The 27,943-nt window shown below is 45.3% G+C and overlaps 1 protein-coding gene across 2 annotated transcripts in view; it reads left to right on the top strand.

The window, feature by feature from the left end:
• The window catches only part of MYH10 (myosin heavy chain 10), a 91,714-nt gene that overhangs the window by 5,041 nt on the left and 58,730 nt on the right, over window positions 1-27,943 (top strand). For both annotated transcript variants that reach the window (XM_069032682.1, XM_069032683.1), the window contains exons 3-4: window positions 9,338-9,494; window positions 27,908-27,935. In XM_069032682.1, coding sequence (XP_068888783.1) covers window positions 9,338-9,494; window positions 27,908-27,935 — 185 coding nt within the window. The remainder of the gene's footprint in view (window positions 1-9,337; window positions 9,495-27,907; window positions 27,936-27,943) is intronic.

The raw sequence follows: 27,943 nt of genomic DNA, 5'->3' as shown, positions 1-27,943 counted from the left end.
AAGTGGAAGATGCAAGAATGTCAACTGAAGCAGACACATTTCCTTTCAATCCCTAGAAAGGAAACAAATGAGTTGAGGGATTTGGCCGGTGGGTCCAGTCATCTGCCTGTAATCTCCATGTCCAGATGACGCTGCTGCAGGAACAGGGAGGCTGACTAAAGCCCAAAGTGACCTGGGCACTGATGCTCACTTCCAAGAGTTTCATGTAACATCCAAGTAGGGATGGCCAGGAGTTTCTGGAACTTGCAGCATCTCTAATGCCTGCCAAGTGACATGATCTCAGGCTCTGAGCATCACTGCTGAGCTGTGGGAGATGAACACAGGTGGAGAGTATGGAAGATCAGTGGCTTGTAAAGGCATGATGTCAGTGCTTGGTCTGTCTTTTGGGGGTCTGTTCATGGCAGCACAGAACCCAAAAGGGATCAGGACTTGTACAGGAACTGCTGGGGAGGGTGGTTGGAGTGTAAATTGTGGTTATCCCAGTTTTGCTTTGGAGATGAAATAACCTTAATTCCTTGCTCCACTTTTAACATCACCTATTCAATTTCTGGCCACAAGGTCTATTTGGAGTGTAAGTGCTGGTTCTGTGAAGGTGCAGCCACCACAGCAGGTGGTTTATTTATTGTTTTCTCATTACTTCTGCATTTGCTTGGAGTTTTTACTCTCCCTTGTGTTTCACAGCTAAACTTCCCTAAGTCCTGTGCTTTTCTAGGGATAACAGTGTTTTTTATGTATCATTTGAGCCATCTAAATTGATCCTTCATATCCTGCTGGAGTGGGTTTTGGTTCCTGTAAATGCTTGTGAATGTTGATTCTTCAGCTTCAAAATGGAACTGTTCTGCCTGCCCTGCTTTGGAGTGGCCAGCTTTAATCCTGGCTTCAGCCTGCATTAGTGACATCCTTCAGCTGCAGATCAGGAACTGGAGGTGGTTCACTGGGAGGGCACCCAGGAGGAATACCCACAGGCTTAGGAGGTCCTTTGAAGATTTGGAATAAACATGATTTTGCTCAGACGGGTTTTGTGGTGGTTCTTGAATATCCTTATCCCATGAACTGAGTTCCAGGTGACTTTCTGGGGGTGTTGATTTAAGAAAGGAGTAGTTCTAGTCAAATGTTTGGGTCACTGAGGTCTGTACCCTGAGTGAGGAAACATCTTTATTCTTATAAAATCTGCATGTAAAATGCCACTGTGGAGGCTTCTAGGCCCTAGAGTTTGGTTTGTGCTCAAGTTGTGCCTGCAAAATATGATTTCATAGGGGAAGAAGTCTTTGAATCAGATAATGAGATGGAGAAATGAAATCCATTGTTAAGGGTCCCTCAGCCCTGGGTGCTGCTTTTTCAAGACCCCACTTAATTCTTAGTCACAAGCTGTTACAGACAAGATTACTGCTCTGGTAATTTTCCCTTCACGAGGTTTGGGGTTTTTCAGGAGCCACCTTCCAAACTTGTAATGTTAGTCCTTCTTTTCACTTTAAGGGCAAGATGATCTTTTTTTCTTTTGAGCTCAATACTAATTTTAACACAAACGATGCCACTTCTAGAGCTGCAAAAAGCAAAGTGGTTCCTAATCACTCCAAATAATGTTTTAGTGCTTTGCTAAGCAGCATTCTGGATGTAAGTTTTGTAGTATTGTGAATTTTGAAGTCATAAAACATCAGAGTGGATTGAGTTGGAAGGGACCTTAAAGCACATCTTGTTCCTGCCCCTGCCATGGAAGGGACATCTTCCACCACCCCAGGTGGCTCAGAGGCCTCATCCAGCCAGACTGCTCAAAAAAGTATGAAAGGCACTTCTGTTGATGAAAATGCAGGTAATTGCATGGATCAGGAATGTAAATACCTCATTCCTACTCCCATGGAAAGCAGCTTGTTCTTGATACTGCAAACCCTGGAACTGGAATGAATAAGCTACTAACTGTTAATACTTCTAAGTCAGGGCTAGGTGACACTTTCCCCAGCAATATAAAGCTCTTTTGATGGCAAGAAAGACTCTTCAATCCCACTTTTAAAGCATATTTTAAATTTGCAAACATCACCTTATGTGTCTCTTGTGAACAGGAATTGTTTTGTCAAACCCAGTGGGTCTCTCGTGGTGGTACAGGTTGGACACCAGGTACTGATTTTCCAGGGAAGCCCAACCTCAGAGCAGCACATGGCTGTGTTTTAATGGTCTGACTGGTGAGTGCAGGTGAACACCTGAGAAGTTCTGGGATAAATGGCACGTTTCCCACTCAGTGGGTCTATAAACATTCGGGTCTGAGTACCTGTTCTGCGAGGGGCTGGCAGGACCAGAAGTGTGTGTGGTGCAGTCAGGAGTTCCCACTCCTGTACCCACTGCAGTAGGATGGGATGAAGGAATTGCTTGCTCCAACATAGGGTGTAATTCAGCTGCAGTAAAAACCAAGGTATTCCAAATTCAATGGGCTTTATAGTCATTTATTTTAAAAAATGTTGCTGTTGCCACATCTGCTGTAGGCCCAGCCTTCCTGGAGGAAGGCCCTTGCCCACAGCTGACTGTGTGGCTTTCTGATACCCCCATAAATCATTGCAGCTACTCCTTAACTGCTTCCTGACCTCATTCAGTCAGAAGGATTAAAATGAACAGAATTTCTCAAATGCTTGACTTTGATTAACACGTGCCAGTATCCAGATGGCCTCCTGTGGCTGGTGGGGGATGTTGAGGAGCCCCTGGGCTACATTTGGGGGCTCAGGTACCCAGGATGTGTGTGCTGTGGGGAAAGTCAGGTTAGAGCTCACTGGTTTTGCTGTTCCTTGAGGAAGGATAAAAAGCTGGTGAAGCTTGAGGAAGGGTTTAGATTCAGCTTCAGAGTCCCCCAAACTCCAGTGAGCTGTGCATTATCTTCCTCGCCCACTCCCCCGTGTTTTTTTAAGCCAAGACTTCTGAGAAGGCATTGGAAGCTGTTTGTGTGAGGCTGAGAGTTCCTGGAAGCCTCCTGCTGGTTCTGCTCTCCTGGCACAGGGCTGCTGGGTTTTCTTTCCACCAGTGAAGTAGAAAACGTGCTCACTATTGTGCAAGTAAAACACTGCAGCAGGTATTTGTTGCTAATTGCAAGTGTTACCTCTCTAATGGGTCTGCAGCCCTGTTATTTCATTTTTAAATGTGCTTTCCACTGTATTGGAACAGAAGAGGGAAAGAATGTGAGCTATGCTGTAGTCCCCAGTTCCAGAGCCTGCTGTGGGTGGCAGCTCTTACAGCACTGCACTGGAGGAGCCGTCTTTAAGCTGTTCCTTCTGTTAAGCTGCTGCCTCCTGTGAGGCCTGAGTGTAACCTAGAACAATCTGTGGTATTATATAAGCATCTATGTTCTAATTGCTTTAATTTTCCTGCTGGTCCAGTTGGGAATGTTTCACGTTACTGAGTGTCAAAGATTGGTATTAAAAGAAACCTGCAAGAAATGGAGTTTGTTACTTAATTCCATCTTTTTTCCTAACACAAACCAGTCACTGGATCTAATACTCAGTGTATGGCAGAAGAAACGCTGGGGTTCACATTGGTGGAACTGCTTTGGCACAAGAACTTTTTTTAATATTAACTCTGATTTTTGGAAGACTCCTAAATGTGATCAAGTTGAGGGAACTCAGTGCAGGACCTAAGAGAAGTGAATCAATGCCCTCCTTGCCCTCAGGCAAACAGAGGTATGGAAAAGTGCTTGTTCTTGTCAAACTCAGTGCTTCTAGAAAAAAGGGTGGATTAAGAGTGTAAAAAGGAGCAGCTTTGTGTTGTGGACTCCTGTCCAAGTGCTCAGGTCAGTGCACTGTGCTGCAGGACAGCCCTCCAGCCCCGTGCCTGTGGCAGAACTGTTGTAAAGCTGTCTGTGGAGCAGCTCTCCAGGAGCCTTGGGAAAGGATATTAATACTGCTCTGGCCCTGGTGCAAGCTCAGCTCATGTTTTAGCTGTGAGCAGTTGCTGCAGCTGAGGCAGTTCTGAGCCCAGGCTGTGACCCTGAGTGTGTCTGTGTGAGAGGAGGAGCTGGCAGAGCAGGGCATGGCCTGCACTGCTGGGCTAAAGGGGGTTTTTCTCTCTAAACACATCACCTGAAGGCTGTGAATGTGAAAATTTGGCACTGCTGAGCCTCTGCTCAGCTCCTGCTGTAGAGAACATTCACAGACAGGTTGTCTGCAGTGTGGGCTGAGCTTTTTCTTTAATAGCTGATGTATGTGTTGTGCTGCTTCCCTTTCTCCTTCTCCTCCTCAGCTGCCCTGAGTAAATCCATGGCTCTCATCCCCCAGCCTCTCTGACCTGGGCTGCCCAGGCTGTTCCTTACCCGTGCTGGACACTCTTTGATTCCAATGTTGTGCCCACCCCAGGGCACAGCCTCACCTTCATCCCCTCTGAGGCTGAAGAGCTGCCTGCCCTTCTTTAAGGCTTGAATTGGATAACTTCAGGGACAAAAGGTGCTCTGTGAGAAAAACCATGTCTAGTTCAGGGAACTCAGTAGGGCCTGGAGTGTGAAAGGTGGGTCTGTAACCTCAGGAAGTGAAACCAAGCAAGAAAATGCTCTGTTGAGGCCATTTATCAACCTGGAGAGTGTGCTCCACTCAGTTAGTTATAGGATACTGCTTAAAATGTGTATTGCTTGCTGGGCTGGGAATGGCTGGTTTCTGTTTCAGGTAATAATGAGAGCTGTCTAGATGCTTACTTCAGCTTAATTATTTATACAGTAATAGAGTGAATCCATCACTTTTTATATTTGAAGACCTGGAGAGAAACGTTGAGCCTGTGTACTGGGGTGATGCAAACTGATTGTAACAAATGCCCCAACTTGTACCTGCATCTTGCTGCTGTGCTCTCAAGTGGTGCTTTAAAGAGGCCTTTGGATGTCATGGCAGAAGAGACCAACCTAAGAGCCATAACAGCTTGTTCCTAGCTACAGGAACTGGTGATCCAAGGGATAGCACCAGGCTTTTTGCCCTTAACTCCTCCATGTGTGTATGCACAGGGAAGGGGTGATGTGGTTTTAAGGGAAGAGAGGCCATGAAAGCCCCCACTGCAGGTTAGGAGCCTGAACTCCCATGTGTTTTCACCTGGGAATAACACACTCTGTTTGCCAGTTGTTCCCTTCCACCCACCTCCCTCCCAGGATGTGGGGATGGAACAGAGTGTGAAACAGGCCAGTGCCAGGATCCTGAACTCTGCAGGCTGGGACAACTTACCAGAACCCAGATTACCACATGATAAACTACTGGATACAGGCTGTAAGCATCTGGAAACCTTCAAACTGCACATTTAGTGTCCTGAAGGGGAGCTTGTATAACAAACCTCTGTCAGAGCTCTCCTTTACTTGTCTGGAGCCCTGCCTGGAGAGTGCATTCCAGGGTGTCCTGTGGCTGTGGGTTGATCCTGTCTGTTCCTGGGTAAAGCAGGAGTGTGTTCAAACAACCAGCAGCAAGCAGCTGATCCATGAGCTCAAGGTGAATCAGCATCTTTGCTTGCCTTTCAATTCTTAATGTACACATCCACCTCTGTCAGCTGAAAAATGAACGAAGGCTGCTTCTCCATCCAGACTGGGCTGTTACTGGAGCTCACCAGTGCTGATCCCAGCCTTTATTCCCATCTGACAATTCCATCAGAGTCCACATGCTGCAGGATTGTATTCTTTAAATGGGGTGTCCATTTGTTAAGCAGATGTGTGTTCCTGATAATTCCTCCTGTGGCTGCTCACCAAGAAGCTTTTTGAGGGGTTTTAAGCAATCTCTACTTTTCATGTGTTTGGTTTCCGTGCAAAAAGCCCTTTCCTGCTTTTTTAGGCACAGTGATGTACTGTGAGACTTGCAGTTATAAAACAGCTCTGAACGATTTTGGTACCATTTGCCTCCCTCCCAGTTACATTTGGCTCATTAAAAGCATCCTTTCTGTGTTTCTCTGCCTACCAAGCTGCAAAGACAGCCCACCAATATGTTCATATGTTGCTTCCTGCAATAGATGACAGTCAGGAAATGGGGAAAATTCAGTTCCATCTTCCTATGAATAAATTAAGGCTGTGCAGGGTGGTGCTGGTTTGAAAATGGTCTCATTTTGAAATTCTGCAGGGAAACAGCAGGAGAGTGAGCTGGGTAACAAACATGCAGGAAATCAAGGTGTTGGAGTTCAAGGTGCTGCATGCAAAGAGCTGTCATGGCACAGAGGGAATGGTCTGCAATAAAAGCCTATCCTTTAGATTTAGTTTCAAATGAATGAACACCAGCACTGGCAAAATGGAGAATTTTGTGCTTCTTAACTTCTAATTTGGCCCTGTTCAATCCAGAACTTCTTCAGTTGACCGTGTGCAGTTGTCCAGGACATTTGTTGGCTTTCTCTGGATTGGCCAAGTTTTGTTGGCATCATTGGGCTTTGCTTATTCTTCCTTCCAGGTTCACAGGTTCATCCAATTACTGCTTCAGGAGATAGCCAGGAAAGGCTTCCAGGTTAGGTGTTATCAACAGAGGTCTGAAGGATTGTTAAGTTTGTTTTTCTAGGTTATTAATTCTTTATGTAGCTAAATAGTAACATTTACTCCATGTCTGTGCTGGGGAAATAAACTAAAGATGCCAAAGCAACTGAGGGAAGAAGGATAATCTTCAAAGAGCTGTTTTACCCCAGCACTTAGGATTTCTTTTTTTTTTATATTATTTAGCAGATCGATTTATTCATGTCTAGGGAAGGGCAGTGATTCTGGAGAAAAAACAACACCTTTCCTTTGGGAACATAAAATGCCAAAACAACTGGTCAAAGTTTTGGATGAACTTGCAGAGAAATCAAGGTGTTGCTGTTGAAAGAGGGTCACCAATGTGGCTGGGTTTTGCAGTAGTTCCCTTACAGCTTAACCAGTCTCTGGTTTGAGAGTTCTGTCCTTGCTCAGGTGAGCAACAGCAGCCCAGGGAGGTAAATTGCAAATCTCTGAGGCTGAGTGGGTGAAAAGCAGAGCAGGGCTCAGAGTGCTGCTGGGTGAGAGTCCAGAGCCCTCCCGGAGGGCAGAGCTCTGCTGGCCTCAGCACGTTTTGGTGCCATGGCACTGGTCAGAGCTGTGCTGGGACAGGTCTGGAGTGGACTCTGGCTCTGGGAATTCCTTTCCCAGGCCCAGCTCTCCCCTGCAGTCAGCAAAAACCAGCTGGCTCTCCTGAGCTGTGGCTGCACTGGAGGAGCACAGGGGAGGTGCTGCTGCTCCGTGGTTCTGAGCTGTGATTCTGTGGTGGGCTTAGTAAACATGTTCTTTCTTCTGGTTACCCTCATTTGAAGCTTAGACCAGAAACCAGGCTTGTGGCAGTTCTCAGAGCCTCCTGTCACTGGTGGTGGTGACAGATGGATGTGGGTGACCTCAGCTGAGCACAGGGAAGGTGGCTGGGAATGGGTGTCCATTGTTCAGCAGTTAATTGGCTCCTTGGATGGTTGTACCAAGCTGGTAAAATAACTGTCCTGCCTTCCCTCCCTTCCAGTATCACCAGTGACCATGAATGAGTTTGGGCAGGGAACTGCTTCTATTTCCAACCAATTCTGTTTGACATTTGTCTGCAGGAGTATCCGGGTCAGTAGTGAGGGCAAGAGCACTGATCCTGGCGAGAGGGACAGTGGTAGAAAAGGAGGCTGGGGAGGAACTGCCCACTTGCCAACAGACCCATGTTATATTGAGTTAATGACTGATAAGTTGTTCTTTACCCTTGGGTCAGTTGCCCTGATAAGATCTGTTTCCTTTCTCTTGAGAAAGAAATACCTTGTTTAGGTGGTAAGGCCCTGCAGTTATCATCCAGCAGATCTGACCAAAGCAGAGGGAGTATTTTCCTGCAAGGACATAAGATGTCCCTATGTCAGGATATCTGGCTTGAAACCAAGTTCTTTTTCTTTGCTGATGGTGCTCCTGGACTCAGTTCAGAGAACACCTTCTGCCTGTCTTTCCAGAAGCTGGTGGAGGTGTAGAAAGGACAGGGGGGCACCTTTTCCTCCAGATAAAATCTTTTATACTTAGAAAAGAAAAAAAAAAGCAGATTGGGACTTTCAGCTACTGTGTTCATACCAGTGTAGCGGAAATACTTTTTAAAATGGACAAATATTTTAAGAGTGCTGAGTGACCTGCTCAGTACTCTGGGCTCTCAGTAGCTGTCAATGCTGTCTGCTTATTCTCCCCATTCTTTTACTCCTCTCAACCTGAAAGGTAAGAAATGTGGTTCTCCTGACCTTCAGAAAGATACCTCCCATTTCTACCAAACCTGGTCTCTCTTGCTCACATTCCTGAGCTGGTAAAGCTGGGAATTTCAGTAATGACCAAAAAGAACACACTGTCCAAGCACGTGAGGAGATAACAGTGAATGGAGAGATTCTGCTTTCTTAGAAGCAGTCAGTTCTGGTTGCTGCTGAAAGGGCCAGAGCCAACCAGATTCCTTGGATCAGGGAACACCCCGGGAGAGCTCTGGTGTGTGCAGGGAGCAGTGTCTGTCTGAGCTCAGCCTCTGATCCCGAGCCAGACCAGGCTCATCTGTGCCTCCCACGTAGCCGAGTGTCCGTGGCTGCCTGTGCTCCTTCCTCTGCCAGGGATGGATGTTCCTGTGCTAACTTCCTTAGGAATAGCAGAGGTGGAGCTGACTGGAGGAGTCTGTGGTACTTGGATCACAGGGAAATGCAGCCCTGTGGGCATTGCTTCCGTGTGGGCTCAATTCTGTGACACTTGAGGCATTTTGGCTGCGCAGAAATGTCTCAGTAAGAGTCAGTGAAATCAGCAATGTACAGTTTGTGCTGGTTCCTTGATATTCTGGTATCACTTCTGTGAAGGGTCAGCTCTGAAAGCAGAGTGTGAAACACCTGCAGGGCCAGGTGCCAGGGGGGAATGACCCCTCTCTGGGATTGAGGAGGGCTGATGAGCAGGAAAGATGGACAGATAGGAGAAAATACAGGATAGCAGAAATAATGGGGGTTTGAAATAGGAGTTTCCTTCACCTAGATTATTTACTTGAGCAATGGATATTATCAGTTCCTTTAAAATGAAAATATCTTGGAATGCACATTTTACTGAAGGAGTTGAACATCAAAAGGTGTCCATAAAGCTGGAACTTGGCAAACGGAAGAGAGATTTAAATGTCTGTGGGAAAGAGATCAGATACTCCTCTTCAAATTTACCTACGCTTATTATCTTTAAATTACTTTTTATGCAGGTAATTAAAGAGCCTTTTAAGAGAACTAGAAACCAATAATTTGAATATAGCATGTACTTTGAGTTGCTCTACAAAAAGCACCTCAATTTTGTTTTAAGATAAATATTACAGAACCTGTGAAAAGGCTTTCTGTTCTTTACGGCTCTATTTCAATACTGTTTACTAACAGAAATGTTTGTTATTTTTTCTTTTTCCAGACCTATTCAGGGCTGTTCTGTGTAGTCATAAATCCGTACAAGAACCTCCCAATTTATTCAGAGAACATTATTGAGATGTACAGAGGGAAGAAGCGCCACGAGATGCCACCGCACATCTACGCGATATCCGAGTCTGCCTACAGGTGCATGCTGCAAGGTAAGGACCAGTCCCTGGGGATTTAACTGGCCACTCCTTAATGTGCCTGCAGCTTGGAGTTTCCCTATTCAGCTGCATGGAATCAGAATTTTAAAGAGGGGGGAGAGAACAGTGTTTGTGACTCGCTGAGGTGCAGCAGCAAAGTGACACCAGCGCAGCTGTGCTGGGCCTTTGGTGCTCTGGAAGTTGTGGCAGAAATACTTCGTTCCTAAAGAAAGAAGAGCTAAGTTTCGTGTCAAAAGATGTTGTGCACTGGCTCTGGATGAAGGCAGTGAAAAAGAGTGTGATTGAAAAGGCAGTGCTATAAAAATGGTGTTTTGGCAGCTGACAAATAATCCGAGGTGACAATGGAACAATGGTGTGTTTGAGTTCAAAAAGAGGTCAGGGAAATACTTAACCTGGAGGAATTTCTGTTCTTTTCTCCTAGCTGATGTATGTGTGTAGTAGAATAGAGTGAGTTTATGGAGGGCTCATGGTTTGAATTTTGGCTTTAAGGCTGTGCTGGACCAACATGAAAACTGAATCTGATGTGATCTGACTTTGTTGAAATGAGCACATGCTGTTGAACTTGCACAGCTGCATTTCTGACACAGTAGTCTGGAAACACAGCTCATTCTATCTGATACTGATTGGTATTTAGGGGGCTGTTAAAGATTTGGGGACAGCAGCATGTTGCATCCAGACAAGTGGTGTGCACACCTTGCTCTGTGTTGTGCTGTAGCTGTGGATGGACTGGAAGGAGGGGAAAAGCTGTTTGACCTAATTCACACAAACTGAGGAAAAGCTGTTCCTGCTACTAGGTTAACCAACCATTTAAATGTTAACTTTGTTTTAGACATTTGATATCTTTAAATACATCACACAAGTCTTTGTTTTTACAGTTCTGACTTTGTCTTTAGGGCTGCTTAATAATCAACTACAGGTTGCTGAGTGTCCTTTCACCTCAGGAGAACTGTGCCAGCAGAGTGGGGTGATGCAGGGACAGGCGGGGGCAGAGCAGCAAATTGGGGCCACCAAGAGTTGTTCTGCTTCCCAATGGATATTTGGGGCTCTGTTTTCATGTGTATTTGTGAAAGAAACTCTGACTGCTTGACCAGAACAGCAGCCTCTAACAGCTCGGATCAGAGGACCACTAATAAGTCCATGTGGAGTAATAGCAGAGCAAACCTTAAGATTTATTTTAAGGAGTTTATTGTAGCAGTCTCAAGTGGTTTGTGATTAAGGGCTTCCCAATCTGAAAGCACCTCTTGAAATGGTCTCAAGAATACATTGAAAAGTTCTTGAGACAAATGTCCTCTAATAAAGTAAGTCAATGTCAGTAGTTGCCACACTCCGGGTGCTCCATATATTTGCTCACATACCCTGCTGGTACTGATTTGTATCTCTGGAGATCTTGCAACATGGACAAATGTTACTGGTTTTGGAAGGTGGAATAAAAAAAAAATGCACGTGGTGGTGTGTGGTTACAGTCCTCTTTTCTTTCCTTCTGATGCATGGGGGTTTATATTTTGTATCAGATCTCTCTGGGCTTGCTTTCTTTTTGATTTTGATCGTCTGAGTTCTCATTTGAACAAACGAAGGCATAGCTTGGAATAAGAAAAATTAAACCCACGCAGTGGGATCCATTATTTAGGGAATAACTTGTGTAAAGTTAACTAAATCTGTGTTTCTAGTGCCCTTCACCTGTATGGGAGTTGTTTATTTTAGGAAGCATTTGCAGGAGTTAATGAATTTCCCATTGATGGTTTGTCTGCACAACTGCATTGCAGGGATAAATGAAAACTCCAGGATGGGTGTTAGTGCTGGTCAGGGTGAGGGTGAGCAGTGAGTGTTTGTGCCAGGTGGAGTGCGGAGCTCTGGCACTGCCCCTGCTCCTTCTGTGCTTCCAGGGCCTCGGGGTGGGCCCTGATGCAGAGAGACCCTGCAGGGAACTGAGTTTGTCTCCCTGAAAATAAAACTTGCCATTACAACAGCCAAGGTTTTGTAGTTTTTAGAGCACCAAATGCTATTTGTCTTAACAGTAGCAGATTATTACATTATTCCATTTGTTTTCTGGTTATCAGTGGTGACACAAGGTCAGCTACTGAGTGTGCCCAGGATTTGGTGAGGATGGGTTTTCCCTATCAAGTGTTTAACACAATGTGCAAAATGTCTTTAATCTTCTACCTCTGCCTTGTGTTTTAGCAGGCACTCAGCTTTTAACAAAGCAGAAAATATGTGTCAGAAAGTTTTGGCTGGTAGAAATACGTCTCTAACCAAGAACTAGCTGGGTTAATCAAAATGCTTCAGATTAATCATCAGAGGTCTCTGCAAGCATTTATTTGCAGCAGAATCCTTGGCCAGGATGCTTTTGCTGATAAGTTACTGACACATACTTATAAAAGTGTTGTTCTGCAGTTCCTGTCTGTGTCTGTGCACGTAGCTGCTCTGAGATAGAGCTGGGATGGCAAAGAGAGGGCTGGGGAGAGGAGTTTTTCCAGTATTATTGCAAGTCATGCCACTGCTGTTACAGCATATCCATAGGTTTCTTTTGATACGAATGACTGCTGTGTGTCCAGTATTTGACGTCTGAAGTTTAATTATTAGGATTCAAACCTGAAACTGAAACCATAGGAATGCAATTCCTTTGGAGAATATGACCTTACCCTAATAGAAATATTCTGGCCACTAATTTAGATTAATGAAGGTGGTTGGCTGGATTTTCTTGGCCTGTTCAGTGGTATTTTGTGCAGTATAATCATGTTTATTTTCCTTGCAGCTAATCACAAACTACTCATTTCCAGGTGTTTGTGAGCTGTGTTTACAGTCATTAACAGGATACCTGGACCTGAGCTGGGACTCTGAGCAACCTGATTCCTTAAACCACAATTTTTCTGTGCTGAGAATTGGGCACAGTGAGTAAAGTGTTACTCACTCTCTTAATGCTTTCATGCCTCTAATTCAGAGCATGGACAGTCACAGCTCAGCTTCCAGTTTCTGCTGTTCTGAGGTTTTGTATGTTTAAATTAATATTTGTGCTTAAATAAGAAAATGGAAATTTCTATTTAGATTATGAAAGCAGAAGATTTTCTGGTCAGCAGAACTGGTGCATGTGCATCTCCATAGTTATTCCTTGTCTTAAACATTGCTGGAACATTTTCCTAAGCTGGGGATACAAACAGATCCCTGCAGTTGTCCGTGTGTGCTGTGGCAGGAAAAGTCTGTGTGGAGGCATTGCTGCCTGCCAGCCATCAAACCCTGCTCTGTTCTTGGCCCCCTGAAGAATTTCCTGTTTGGGGGGACCTCCTGCCCCTCTGGCTGCCCAGGTCAGCCCTCACCCTGCCCTTTGGGGAGGGAAGAATGGGCTGGAGTTGTGGGTCAGTGCCTGCCAAACACAGAGGGCAGAGGGGTGGGGAGGAGCTCTGACACACAGAATAGATCCAAGAACCCAGTTTGGCGAGGGAGTGGTATCAGAATGAGTTCTGGAAGCTGCCACAGGAGAGGGAGCTGCAGAATTGTTCTCCATGGCTGAGTGTTGCAGATGAAGGGAGTCAGTGGTGGGGCAGCTGGGAGGCAACAGGGATTTGGGGCCAGTTCTGCAAGGAAAAGCAAAACTCGGGCAGTGCTGGATCTCCTAAATGCTGCCTTTGCTGCAATGGTTGCATTAAAGATTGAGCGAAGGTAGTCTTGTTTAAGGCAAGCGAGACTTGGGCTGCATTCTAGTTATGCCAGTCAGGATTTCTCTTCAGGAAAAGACTCATTACCCAGTGCCTGACCGCAGAAGATAATAACCTGCAATTCAGCTTTCCAGACTGGATTTCCCCTCTCTTTCCCCCAGTAATTATTTTTCAAAGTGCTGTGGTAGTAGGGTGTTACTTCGCAGGTGGTTTAGTGGATTTCTGCTGCACTTTCCCTTCATTTCCCTGAGGAGAAGGTGAAGCAGGGAGTACCCATATCCCAGGGCTGATGGACTGAAATAAAGCCCAGCAGTGGGGTAGGGCTGGTGCTGGCCCCACAGAGCACTGCTGGACACTTGACACGATCATAAGGAACTGGTGTCCTAATCCCTGTGACAGTGTTGACCTTAATTCCATTTGGTTATACAATTTGCAAGCCTTGCTAGTGTTTTTCAGTCCTGCTTAAAGTTATGGGCCATAAACATTTGCCACAGACTAGGATTTTCTTTAAGAAAATGAATTTTCTAGGGCTAATAGGTCTGTGGCAATATTTTACCAGCAAGGGAGACTTGATTGTGCAAAAGAAGCACTCATAAATTCTTCTCTAGTGTTTTTTCCACAGCTGACTTTCTCTTTTCCCTCTTCCCTTCCAATTTTCCCACTGGATTTCTAGAGGAAGTATGGCTTTGTCTTATTGTGCCTCTTTATTCAGTGACACACAAGTGCTTTGGAAGAAATATTAAGGAAAACTTGTTGACTTTTTGTGGCTAAAGCCCAGCTTGCCTATTAATATTACTCTTGTATAATTATGCTTAGTCTCTTCTTTTTATCCTGCTTCCCTGAGGACATCTTGATGAGCACCAAATTAGCACTGATATTTTAGGCCTGCCTTTAATCCTGTTGCAGAGAAGGTTTATCGGAAACAGCGTAAGACGGGAAGGGAACACTTGGTGTTGGAGAAGCCAGAACTGCCTACAGGTGCAATACTTCTCTCTTAAAAACATCTTATTGATCTATATTTGTAGTTAATCTTGATTTAAGTCCTCCCTTGGGGGCGTATCCACCCCCAGATACGGAAGAAAAGAATTGAAACGAAAGTAAGGCAGCTCTTTTCCTTTAAAGGTTTATTAAATCTTCAAATGGAAGAGGGAAAAATTGCTCTGAGACTGAAAAACTTGGGAGTGACGGCTGGTGTTCTCTGTTGTGAGGAGCAGATGGAACCTGATAAATGTGCCATTAATATTCTTGGTATTTTCATTGCATCTTGACTTCCCAAAAGGATCCCCAAGGCCTTTTAACGAGTTACAAAGTGCAGGATGATGATCCCAGCAGAACTGGCTGCTTGGTAAATGTCATGTGAAGGATTTGTAGGTCCCTTTATTGTTACACTGGGAATTCTGGGGTTTCACTTGGTCCACTCGGGCAGGTGTGGAATAGAAATACTAAGGTGACAATACCATTAACATCCAGATTGCTTGTACACTTTTCCAGGAGTGTCACATGCAGTGTCTTCACGGCTGAGTGCAGGGAAAGAGGTTCTTAAAGCAAGAAATTAAGTAGAAAAAACTGAAATCCATCATGCTGAAACAGTCTCCTGCCTCATTATTTTTGAATTTGAAGTAAAATGATAAATACTTCTGTCAGCTGAACTTGTTTTGCAATATTTCATCTCCTTCCCCTCACTTCTGTGTTCTGTCTCTTGATATTAAACCTGTGTGATTCAGGGGCTGGGAGTTGTCATGATTTGAATTACTGCACCTTGCTTGGCCAGCTGTGGATGGCATCAGTAGCAAGCACTTACTGAACAGTTGAACTTACACAATCTAGTTCTAAAACTGCATTTTTGACATTTTTGTTATTGCTGGGAAAGTTTTAGTTCTTTGCTGACCTTTGTCCTTCTCTGTGTCAAGATGTTCATTGTTCAGCCTCAAGGTTGGGCACTTAATTAGGAATGATGATATTGAAAGTGAACGAATCTCTCTTAAGGCTTAATTGCGTAGAAGTTGGCATCTTTTTTTAATGTAATTTCAGTAACTTTCTTGTATTTACAAATGAGACAGGAGTGACAATTGTTACATAAGGAATTCTTACTTTCTTCAGTGCCTTGGTTTTCTTCCCACTGCTGAAGTGAAATGCTGCAGTAGATGAGCTACTTCCATGGGCTTTTTTGGTTGATATTCTGAGCAACCAGAGATGACTTTAATTTTAAAACTTGCTATGCAAGCTGGCCTCATAATTGAATTGTGACTGTGCCTACAGACAGGAATTCAAGACTAAGTGCATCCAACGTGGGAAATCATTCATGAGGTGAATCATTTTGCGCGACTACTCAGTCAGCACCTGCTCCTGCACTGAAGCTTTAGTTTAAATTAAACTCTTTTTATTTCTAGGTAGTTGTGAAATGGATAATTTGCTTCTGCTTGGCTCAAGCCTCGAGATGACAGGCGCAAGCAGTAATGCCTTGATGTAACAAAACCTTCAATGTGCTCTAATCTTGAGAGCAGCGTGAGAGCCCTGCCGGGTGCTGCGCACAAAGCTGGGTTTTGTCAGCCGTGCCTGGATTCCTCTGGGCTGCTGAACTAAGAGTGCAGCTATGCCATAACTGCTCCTGCCAGCACTTGCAGCAGCTCCTTCTCCCTCCCCCTTCCTCTCGACTTAAATTTCTTTGTTATCCTTTGGCAAGGAAGCAACAAGCAGCGGAGTGGTGTTTGTCCCTTAGCGAGAGGGGAGAAGTGAGGGCTGCTGGTGTCCTGCTCCCTGTCCCTGACCCCAGGGTCACATCCATTTATATCTTGGTGTATCTCCAGCCTCCTTTCACTTGTCCAGACCTGCTGCTCTCAGGTGCTTGGCTGCTCAGGAATTCCTGGCAGACTTTGTGAGCCTTCCTCAAGGATTCAGAGTTGCAAGGTGGTGTGCATCTGTTTCACAGAACAAGGTGTATAAAAGCTCATGGCTTTCTGATCACCCTGGGGCATTCAAATTCATCCTGTTGTATGGCTTTTTCAGTGTGGTGGTAGAGCCATCAGATGGTGTGGAGAAGGAAAATGCAGAAGAGAAAGCAGGAAAAAATAGGTGTCTACCTCTTTATATATGTCTACTCTGAAGTTGTTCAGGGATTTTCTTGTGGAAAATTTGAGGAAAATACTAGGAAATCACTCTGAAGGGTTTGTAAGTAGAAAAATGTTGAAAATAGAAAAACTGCAAGAATCTCAGAGATGGAATAGCTGATGGACTGTGCTGCACAAAAACATTTGGCACAAAACATTTGGCAGCAGAGCAGCCAGATGTGAGCTACTGGTGCCGTCTCTGAGGGTCCTGCTCAGATCTGGGAATCTGGAGACCACTATACTCATGATCAGCTTTCCAGAAGGAGTTTGGTAACAGTCCTAACCAGAGGCTTGTGACTGCAGTGTGAGGAAAGGCCTTCATATAGGCAAAGAACTGGTTAAAGATTGGTCAATCTTGTCCATTGTTTTGTGCTTTTTATGGTTTGGGAGTTACTGCTGCAAACCCTGGAGCCTGCATTCCTCTGTTTGTGCTTGTTGTGCATAAACATCTTGGGAAAGATGAATTCTCTCGGTAATGTTGGAGCTGCTGCTGTTCAAGTAGGAGCTGAAGGGATGAAGGGTCTGTGGAAATCTAAATGCATCTAAATGCAAATCAGGTAGAGCCCATGAGGAGTAAGTGGAAAAGGGATCAATCTAGGAAACGTTTTTACCACAGACTTGACACATTTTCTTTCTGTTTTCATAATACATATAATCAATCTATAATAATATAGTATTTTTATAGTATATAGACTTACAGTACACCCCAAGCACAAACACAGGTGAGACCCCACCTGCAGAGCTACCTCCAGCTCAGGGGTCCAGCGCAGGGAGGATGTGGAGCTGCTGGAGCCAGTCCAGAGGAGGCACCAGGATGATGCTCTGAGTACTGGAGTTATTCAGCCTGGAGAAGAGAAGGCTCTGGGGACACCTTAGAGCCCCTTGCAGGGCCTGAAAGGGCTCCAAGAGAGCTGGAGAGGGACTTGGGACAAGGAATAGGGTGACAGGGCATGGGGAAATGGATTTAAATGGAAAAAGCAGAAGTTTAAATTGGAGATTAGGAAGAAACTGTTCTCTGTGAGGGTGGTTCTCTGGCACAGGGTGCCCAGAGCAGCTGTGGCTGCCCCTGGATCCCTGGCAGTACCCAAGGCCAGACTGGATGAGTCTTGGAGCACCTTGGGATAGTGGAAGGTGTCCCTGCCATGGCAGGGGTGGCACTGGAGGATCTCTAAAGTTCCTTCCAACCCAAAGCCATTCTGTGATTTAATCTGCACTTTGTACAGCCCTGGCCTGTCCTGCTTTGGGCAAAGAGGAAATGGAGCAGGAGACATTGAAAAAACAACCAGAATGAACAAAACTGTTCGGTAAGGAAATGACAATTCAGGTCAGATGTAATAGAAGTCTAAATCTGAAGTGGCAGAGGGAATGGTGAGCCTCCTCCACCCATCTCTTCCTATGCAGGAACAAAGAGTCATTACTTGAAATTTGCAGATGACATGTTCAAAACAGCAAAAAGAAGCAATTTTTTTTAACAGCAGAGCTAAACTGTGATAGTCTGTGCCTCAGGATATAGTGGGTGCCTAAAGCCTGGGTGAGGAGTACATGGATCAGGAAACTGCAGGAGAATTTGCTGTGAAAGTCTCATGGGGAATCATCCTTACCTCCTATTTTCAATCCTTACACTGCCTGCTGTCAGACCAACATCCTGATTCCAGGTCTGCCTTGCCCTGTCAGTGAGTTTAGTTTGGAGCCTGCACGTGGAAGGACAGGGGGGTTAAGTGGCTGTGGGTGTTCCTCGTGCTGGAGGGTTGGGATTGGGATGGGTTCCTGTTTGCCTCCCTGGCCATGGATGGGAGAGGTGGGAGGGCAGGAATCTGCTGCAGCTGGCTCTGCAGAGCCTGGTGGCACCGCTGGACACTGCAGCACAGTTGTGAGTTTGATGAGTGCGTGGAGCTTAATTAGTCTGTATTGGGCGCTTTCCATCTACTGCTCTGGAGTGTTCGACAGGCCAACAAGAGGTAAATGGCATTGTATGTCTTTTTAAAGCAGAAGTTGTTAGTGGTGACATTCAGCATTCCAAATGAAAGGGATTTAAAAGATGAAGTTAAATTTTTCTTCACAAAACCACAAGGAAATACTGCCTTTAGTACAGGAATGAGTTCATAATACTGGGTCAAAAATTTCTGCAATGATTATCTTCTTTCCTGTACCCTTGTTTTTCACATACTTTTCTAAAGAAGGACTAAGTCTGGAGGAAAGGTGATACTAGGTGCTGGAAATGGATGAGGAGAAGTTGTTGGTAGGGGGGTGCTCCTCCTGTTCCCCTCCTGCTTCAACGGGCACATATTACCCCCGTTTTTAGTGTAATGTACACTTGGTTATTAGATGGAAACAGTGTTAAAACAGCAGTCACAGCCATTTGATAACCAGTGACTCCTAATGAGGGAAGGAGCCCTTCAGTTACCAGCATATCTGCTGTGAAACTGCTGGATGGGTGTTATTGCCTTGTACTTCCAGGAAATAATGTCCGTGTCAGGCCTGTGTGCTCAAGGGGGAGAGGGAAGGAGATTTTAAGGATTTCCCCCTGTAAATAGCAGAAGGATTATATGATGCTCATGTTTAGTGTGTGCACAAGTAAGCTCTTCTGACCTTACAGAAATGAAGGTTGACACTTTTCCTCCAAAGGAGAAGAGATCTGTGACTTTGTCTTAAAAGCTGATGGATGGATTTATATTGTCCAATTGCACACTGTTGTGCTGAATTGGAATTTATTGTGAACTCAGTGGTGATTCAGGCACAAGAGGGTGGAAGTGTGGTGCTTGTCCTCTGACTTGTTGAACTTCTTTAAAACCTATGCAGAATCCAACTGAAAGCAAATTTGTGTTTAAAATGAACGTACCATTAACTTGGGTCTTTTGATGAAAGGATTTTAGTGTTTGAACTGTCTCACTTGATTTGAGGTACCCACCCCACCCTCCCCAAATCTTAATTGCAGACAAATATTCAGCTTGAACACACACAGCACATGAAGTGGGTTGTGCTGTACCTTTCCACACTCACATGGTGGGCTCGACTGTAAAGGGATGAAAACTCCAGAGCTTTTGTCTCCTGAAACGTCTCATGAGAATGTAGCAGTGGCTTTTGCGTGTTCTCTTGCAAAAGTGTTTTGGAATTTCTTGTGTTCGCTGCTTGGGAAAAATAGTAACTCCAGTGCTGAAGAGCAGAGGTGTAAGGAGTCTGTGGAGCAAATCTGTGACCAAAAATATTTCCACATAACCACGTTTGTCACAAGACTGGCTGTGGGACTGAGGATATATCCTTCAGAAAAATCCTTACAACTCACTGCCCAGCACCAGCCAGACCGAGGTGCTGGAATGGGTCCCTGCACGTGGCTGGCCTTGCTGTGGTGGGGTGATGTGTGAGGTGATCTGTGTCCTGTGTGTGACTGAACACAACACCAAACCATGCCCCTGCTGTGTCACTGTTGTCACACTTGCTCTCTCCCCAAACTCGTGGAGTTCAGGCATAATCGAACAGCTTGGGAAAGAGGTCACTGGAGTGAAAGTTGCCAGCCCGTTTTGTTAAGTGGTTTGTGCTAGATTGTTTGTTTAGAAAGGAGAAGAGCAAAAGTTAAATGAGTGAGCTTACATGGCAGATCTTAAAGGGCCTCCTTGAATCATTGTCTCAGCTGACAGTGTAATCTTTGTCTAAACAAAACTGTTCTACAGGGGAAGTAGAACAACTTAAGCAGGATTGATGGAGAATGGAAACCACTGCTATGCTGAGTGCTCTGCAGTCCAAATAAACCTTGTCCAGCCTGTGGCTTGCCAGCTACTACTAATCTTAGGTTACTGCTAAGCAGAATGCAAATAAGAACTGAAATGTAAGCGTGGGGATGGCCTGTGTGGATTTTCAGTTCTCCTGGGAGGGCTCCTTGGGAGGCACAAGTCAGGAAGGCAGAGATCTGCTCCTGTGTCTCGGCAGCTCCACGGGCATCAGGGAGCAAGTCCTGGCAGCTGTGGCTGGGCAGTCGGAGGAGTCTTTCCCTATGGAGTGTCACTGCCCTTCAGCTGAGCTGCAGGAAACCCTCCTGTGTGACCCAGCCCCTGGCCTGGGCAGCGAGCTGGGCCCAGCAGCTGTGCCTGGCCCCGAGCTCGGCACTGTGGGGATCAGGAGCCCTCCCACAGCCCAGGGAATTTTCCCTGATTTTCTCCGCACTGAAGCTGCCTTGTGTGCTCTGCTCATCTCCTAAATTCCAGCAGTCCCCTCTTTGAAGAGGCTGTATAAATAAACCCATACCTGTTTGAATTTGGTACGAGGGCAGCACGTTACCTATAAACTGCTGTTCACAAACTTAGCAGCTCTGTTGTAATTTCTAAATTAGATCTACTAGAGCTTCTCTTAATGATATTTAATAAAGGGAGTGAAAGACTGATAGTGAAAACTAAACCATAGTTAAGGTTCTTCAAACTTAATTAGGGCTAAATGTGAAATAAAATTCCAGTTCTCCCTGGTACGTGGCAGGGAAGCTACCCCCAGCTGCATGTGGTGGGCAGGACATAGTCCTGTTTGTTTTGTCCTCTTGTGCTGACTCAGCCCTGGCTGGCAGGGCTGAGCACGTCACAGTTTTCTCCTCAGGAATTTGGGGAATTTCAAGCTAATGTTGCAAATGCCTCGCTCGTGATTTCTAAAATAGTCTCAATTCACAGCTTGGCTGAATCCTCCCAGGCTGGGGCTGTGCTGGGTGAGGGAATAATGAGTGTGGTCACCTCGTGTGCTGCAGACATGCAAAAAAATCCCTGTATCCAGTGCTGTGGGTCACTGTAACAAGTGGCAGGGTAAGCCAGGACTGGGCTTCGAGTGACCTCTGCTATGTATCACTGCTAATTATTAACGTAATGTACTCAGCCAGCAGCAAACCTGGAGCGTGGCTGTTGTGATTTATCTCAGATGTTCCAGAGGAAAGGATAGAACCACATGTTTTTCCCCCCTTTTTAATAAAATCTTTTGTTATTTTAACTCAACAAATAGCAGGAGCACCTAGTGTTTACACCAGTGCCCCACCCCACAGTGAAGAGGTGTTTCAGTGACCCTTCACTAGAGTTGGGGATCTCCTGCAGCAAGAGGCAGGAGTGAAATGCTGCTTTGTTAGAAGGGTTTGTGGCAGCTCGAGCTGACAGTTCTCAGCCAGGCAGAGGAAATGCAGGAGACGCTGGCTGTGTCTGTCGTGTATCAGGCTGCGTGGGAAATGCCAGGTGAACACCCAGAGCTGCCAACTGCTGATTGATTTAAAGCAGCTCTGTTGGATTTGCCTTTGAAGCTGGGCTGCAGGAAGAGGGTTGATGTAATTCTCCATGGACTGATGTCTGAGTGGTACTGGGGGCTTTCAGTGTTCTGAGGCAAAAGTGTCTCAGCACTGATGAAGCAAAGCTGATAAATATTATTATTTGAAGACTTAAAACCACTGGATACCACAAGGAGTGGACTGCACCTGAATTTGATCTTTCCTCTGGTATAAATTAATGTTACACCTTTTGGGAGAAAGAATGAGAATTTCTGCAAGTTCATTGCTTGGCAGTTTGAAAGAAATAAGAGTTGGGTGTAAAACTTGACCAACATATGAATGAGCTGATGATGACAAGGCAAGAAGACAAAAACAAAGGCAGTTTGAAGGTGCACCACGAGAGGTGGCTTCCCCTGAAGTGTCCTTGAGAATTTCTGACTTCCAGAGGTTCCTTTCAGCTTTTGGAAGGATAGTGCAATGATCCTACTCACCTTTCTTGGAGATACCTGTGATGTTTCCATCCTGTAGTCACCTGAAACCTCCTGAGTGGGTAACCTGACAGTGATACTGTCCAGCTCCCGTAGCACTGCTGGATGTGTCACGTCAGACACTTCGGGCATGTGTAGGTTCAGCTTCTTTAAAACTTTAAACAGTTTTAACTCGGTGAAATTTAGGTGTTAAAACTTGAAATGTCAACTTTGTATCGTTAGCAAATGTCCTGCTTCCTGCCAAGTTCCCTGGAGCGTTTGATGGGTCACTGTGGGCACAATGCTGATTTATTCCTGCAAACTGCCCTGGCTGTGGGAGGCTGCAGAGCTGCGCTGAGAGGAGTGAGCTGCACATGGAGATGATTGCACAGCTGCAGATGGAGGTGAAATGTAGGATAGCCAGCAATCTCGTGGTGCCCACAAGTGTGTCGGGGCACATTTGGCCTGGTAGGTGCCCAGCAAGCAAACTTGTGCCTGTCACTCTTGCTGCTGGCTCTGGGTAGAGGTGTTTGTTGCAAGTCACTTTGCAGTGCTAAGTGTTTGATGATAGTTTAGGGAGTAACCAGGCAACATTTGAAAGACAAACACAAATTAAAAAGGCATGCTTCATCTCTGTAACCAGATCTCTTCCCATGCTTATCAGCCCAGCGGGAAAATAGGAAAAAGAAAATAATTGGAAGCTTGGAATCGAAGAGTGGCAGGTTGTGGGACCACCTGCGTGCTTTTCTTGTCATGAAGCGTTCATGGCCCGGTCCTGTGAGTGCTCTGGCAGCAGCAAAATCTGTGCTGCTGGGAAGGTCCCTCTCCCCCAGGCACTGACCCGTTTTCACAGAACTTGTCAGGAATGCAATTTTTAAATGACCTTGGGTAGATTGATATCTGAGCCTGTTCACCTACAGCAGAGGGCACACATACAACAGATCCTTGGAGCCTGCATCCACAACAAACAAGGCCATCCACCAGGGAGCTTTTCCTGGACTGTGGTCTGTGGCACCTGGGGATGAAATACCACCTACAAATAAACAAACACCCTCAATTCCCCTCCGTGGGGTCTCTTTTTAGAAAGCCAGTGATGTCTTCTGTTTGACAAATATCAAAGAATTTGCCTCCTCCACCCCCCAAAAAAGCTGGGATTTTTTTTGATGTCTGTTGCAGAAATGGGGCTGGCATTTGGTCACTGCTCTGGAGAGGGAAAAGGAAAGGCTATGCCAGAATGAATGATCCACACGAATTTTGTGCTTGGGTTTGGGGAAGGACAACCCTTGCTGTACCTGCAAATAAGAACCATTTTCCTCTCCATGGTTTTCTGCTGGCTGGATGTGTGGTAGCCCTTTGCTTTCTCCCCAGCCTGAGTTGGGAAAGCAGGTTAAGACTCACATCCATTTTCACTGCTTTGCTGGATTGAACCTTTTTCACCTTGGCACACTTATTTCATGTTCTTACCTTAAATAAGGGGATTGTGAGACAGTCAGGGTCTGTATGGAAGTTCCTGTTTGATAAGAATTGTAATCAGAGAGAGGTTAAAGCTGAAAGCAGGCAAGGCACACGTGGAATTGTTTTCATAGATTTATCAATGAGTGCTAATTCAAAAAATGCCTTTCTGGTTGGGCAGGTCACTCAGGGACAGCTCCAAATGGCTCCTTCCATTCATTCCCAGTCAAATTGTGAGAGAGATCTGGACATTTGCAATACTCAAAATATCAATATAGTAAAGGATAATTGGAGCAAAGCCAGTTGTAGAGGCTGGGGATCTGTGTGCTTGTAAACTCTGCTCTGTGAGAAAGCTCCTGTGCTTGAAATCTTGCTGCCTTTGCGTTTCAGTGGGAAACTTGAAGATAGATTTTTGCTTTTCTGTTTGATTGTCTTATATCCGTTTATAAATGACTACAGTGTGACCAGAGCAGAACAAAGTTATGCCTTTAAGAAAAGCTGCTTTTAAAATACTGTAATTCTTTTCTAGACAGAGGCTATAGGTTGGAACTAAAACTTTTCAGAACATGCTGCCTGAGCCAATTACCCAACAAATGTTTAATGTACATCTGGAGCCTTCCCCTGGAGTTAACGAGGGTTTGTTAGGTCTAGGCTGTTTTGGGAGGATATAGCTTGGTGAATGAAGGGCTGTAGGCTCAAATGATTTTGTATTCTGACAGTCAAAACTTCCTGCATTTTATTATAACATCAGGATCTATTCTGACTGGATTTTTAAAAGCCTTTCTGCAGCTGAGCACCAGGTTTGTTTGAGCAGCTGCCAGCTGCTGTCCCCAGAGCTAATTCCCCTGGGGAGGGGAGAGCAGAGTAGGTAAAATGACTTTTAGAGCTGTAATTCTTCCTGTGTTGTGTTCTGGTAATTCTCCTTGGCCTCTCTTCCAAGGGTTTGTCCCTGTGGTACGAGGGGTTTCATGGGGCTGCTGCTGCTCCTCGCCTGGGGCTCAGATCCTGCCCGTGGGTGGAGGTGAGAGGAGCAGGAGGGAAAGACATTCACTCCTGGGGATGGGAGGAGGTGGCCCCTTCGTCTGGGAAGAGTCTGCAGCTCACCTGGGCTGGGCAATGTGCTTTTCACAGTGGCTTTAGGGTGACCAGAGCCTCAGAAGCTGGCACAGGAGGTGGTTCTCATTTTCCATATGCTAATTCCAGTGTTTGTCTGGCTCTGTTACAAACTCCACCAGGGAGCTGATCTGGTTGAAAACTAAATTTTGCTGTTCCATCAGCTACTGTGCATGTGCCCAGTCAGCTGCTGGTTCCAAGGGGGGAATGGGATGGGACACTGGGCAGAGGAAAGGAGACATCAACAGCTGCTCAAGTTGAATTACAGCAGGGGGGGAGCTCCAGCCTAAAGCTGGAAGGTTTTGGAGTATCGGGTTGTATTGCCTTCGTGCTTCCAGATTCTTCCATTCAAAAGGATATCCTAGTCTATAGAAAGTGTTACTTCATCAGCAGAAAATATTTTTTTTTATTCATAGACTCGGCATGACTTTAACTCTGATTTTCAAATTAGGGATATTGGATAAAATCTTTTCTGTGCAACTTGAATGTTGTGGTCTTCAGTGTAGCTTGAAGACCTTGGATGATACTTAAATCCAAGCTGCAAAAATGGTAGATTCCAATGGGACTTGCCTGTTTTGGTTTGTGATTAAAACCCCAAAGGGTTGTCTTGTGATGTTACTTAAATTAAGAGCTTGGTGTTATTTCATTGCCTCTTAAATGTCCTCATCCTCTTGCTAATATTCACCTGATTGAGCTGAATTGACTTACTGAGCATCTTTGATGAGTGAGCTGAGTTGCTTTAACCCCTGATCAGCCAAGCCCTGGAGTCTGCTCAGGGGAGTTCAGAGCTTCTGCCTCACCCCAGAGAACAAATCTGGCAAGAGCCACACATGGGCTCAGCCCTTCCAGGCAGGCTGAGTGGAATGTAGGTACAGTCCTGAGGAGGGGAACCACCTGCTCTGAAATCAAGGCTGCAGACACATTGTGTTGTCTGGGGGAGGAGAAGAGCTGAAGAAACCAGCCACAAATAACCCTTCCACCTTAGTCATTTTGTCAGAGGCTTTTTCAGAGTGAGTCTGGGGAGATCAGCTCTTCCTTGGGCCAGAAGGCACCTGGCATTTGACACTGTGTGAAGCATCACCCCGAGCTTTCATGTGTAGGTTTGGGTACTGTCAGGTCAGGGCTGGATGCTGGAACTGGCCATCAGCGTAAGGGAAGGATCACAAGGCAAAACTTGAAGCTTGCTGTTGTCTTACTTCCACTTTCACGGTCTGTGAGGTTCAGAGTCCAGATGGACACAGAGAAATGGATTTGGAGTTGATCTGCACTTGAGTGCTGATAATTTACTTTGTAGGGTCTGTGTCCATTCAGGCTCCTGGACAGAGAAAATTAAAAAGCTTGGCTGCACTTGCTGGAGCTTCTGGCAATGACAAATGAATACAACTTTCTGGACTTGTAGATTGTCTCTAGGACTAATTGGGTGAGAAAATTCATTTATGCAGTGTACCTTGTGTGTTGTTGCACAGAAGCATTGCCTGGTAAATGCACAGGTAACAAATCATGATCCAAAGCATTGACAAACACACACTGTCTTTAAATAAATTAAACTTCAAGGCAAATGCTAGCTGTGTTAAGTTTTTTTGAAGTGCCAAACTGAAGAGCTCAAGTTTAGAGGAGACTGTGTTTTTTGAGGTAATGGCCTAGCTACAGTGACAAAATTAGAGTGAAGTGATTCCCGGGAAGTAAGAAAGGGAAAAATCAACTTGTCACTTTAAAAAAACGCCTCAGTAAATACTAAAGCTAAGAAATACTGACTTTCAACTCTACTCACGGTACCGACTTGGCTTTCATTCAGCTGTTCCTTCTGAAAGAACAGATGATTTGTCCTGTCCTGCGTCACCTTGAGTTTTTGCTGGCGTACGGAGCTCAGTGCATGAGTCACTGCTGGCTGCCCCTAAGCAGGTCAGGGTCACAGAGCTGCACTGCTCTGTCTGTGCAGGACACCCAGCTGCGGCTGCAGCCCTGCCCTGCAGCTGATCCTGGCACCAAAAACTTATTTTTGGTAGGTCTTGCAAGACCAGCTCCCAGATACCAAACCCAGAAGAACATAAATAAGTGTTTTCTTAATGTTTCTCTTGTCATACTCCCACTGCTTTTGCCCACTCTCACCTTTCATTTCTTGCGGTCCCAGGCTTCTCCTTTCTTTTTTTGGTGTGTCTGTGCAGGAGTTGCCACACCTCATGCAGCTGTAGGGAATGATCCGGGAGCATCCCTGCAGGATTGTCAGGAGGGTCACCAACTCTTGGAATTTTTCTTTCCCACTTTTTAATAATCTAAACTAATATTTCAGTTTTCCTGCACTCATTCTGCTGTTTGTTACCCTTCAGGAGGGATTTTTAGAGCTCACATCTGCTTGCAAGACACAGTCACAGGCTGCAGGATTCACGTTCTGCCCTTGGTAAAGCACAGCCCAGTGCAGCTGCTCTGCACAGCACGCCAGGGGATCACTCCTAGTTCTTAGTATTTTTGAACAACGGGTTCAAAGTACAACTGACTGCATGTTTTTAACATTTTTCAGCCAGAAAGCACCTCCATTTTTTGTCATAGTTGGTGTTAATGCAGTCTAAAACTTGCCAGGGGTGGCATCTGTGCCTCAGCCTGTGGTGGCAGCGTGCAGGAGGAGCATCTGCCTCCTCTGAAAGACTTGAACTGAAATGTTTTACTTGCTGCAGTTATATTTGGATGTTTTGATGATATAATTTTTAATATGGTGCTGGAATATATTCTGTGGAGCTCTTGCCATGATGAAATAGCCCTTGCAGGCTGTGTCTGACCTTCAGGAGTTCTCCTCAAAGATCGTGAGCACAGCTCTGCGTGGCACAGAAGTGCTGAGCCACAGCGCTGCAGCATTTGGGTTTCCCTGGATGTCCTTTGGACAAGGCTTGCATGAATAAGCTGAATTGTGGGAGCTCTTCAGGCCTGCGTGTTCATTTAAAAAAGGAAACAAAAAGCTGTGGAGGAAAGCACTTGTTTGCAGGAGATGGCAGTGCTCTTTCCAAGTGGGTGGTTGTCAGGGTTGTGTGCTTGAAACTGTTTTCTCCTCACATAAGGTTTTAAATTCTTTATGCGTACAGAATAAGAAGTGTAAGTCCACTTTAGCTGAAAATATATTCAAACACCTTACTGTGGATGATTAATAAATTGAACCAGAATTTTGACTTCATTATCTGAAATGGCAAAACTTTTAGGAACTTCTAAGCTGTTGTTTGAGGGGTGTGTGCATGTGAACTGGGGATATTGTTAAAGGGATATTATTAAAATTACTTCAGAGTGTCCTTAGAATTGTTAAACTGAAAAAATGAATATTAAAAATATTAAATTAAAAGAAACCGTTTTGCAAATCACAGAACAGTGTAAACAAACCCCTGTAACCGTGTTTGTTCTTGTTTTGCAGACCGTGAGGACCAATCAATTCTCTGCACGTGAGTGA

The sequence above is a fragment of the Aphelocoma coerulescens genome, chromosome 18 (assembly GCF_041296385.1).
Source record: "Aphelocoma coerulescens isolate FSJ_1873_10779 chromosome 18, UR_Acoe_1.0, whole genome shotgun sequence".
NCBI classification, from domain to species: domain Eukaryota; kingdom Metazoa; phylum Chordata; class Aves; order Passeriformes; family Corvidae; genus Aphelocoma; species Aphelocoma coerulescens.
Note: the sequence above shows the minus strand (reverse complement) of the source record. Positions and strands in the feature narration are given on the sequence as shown.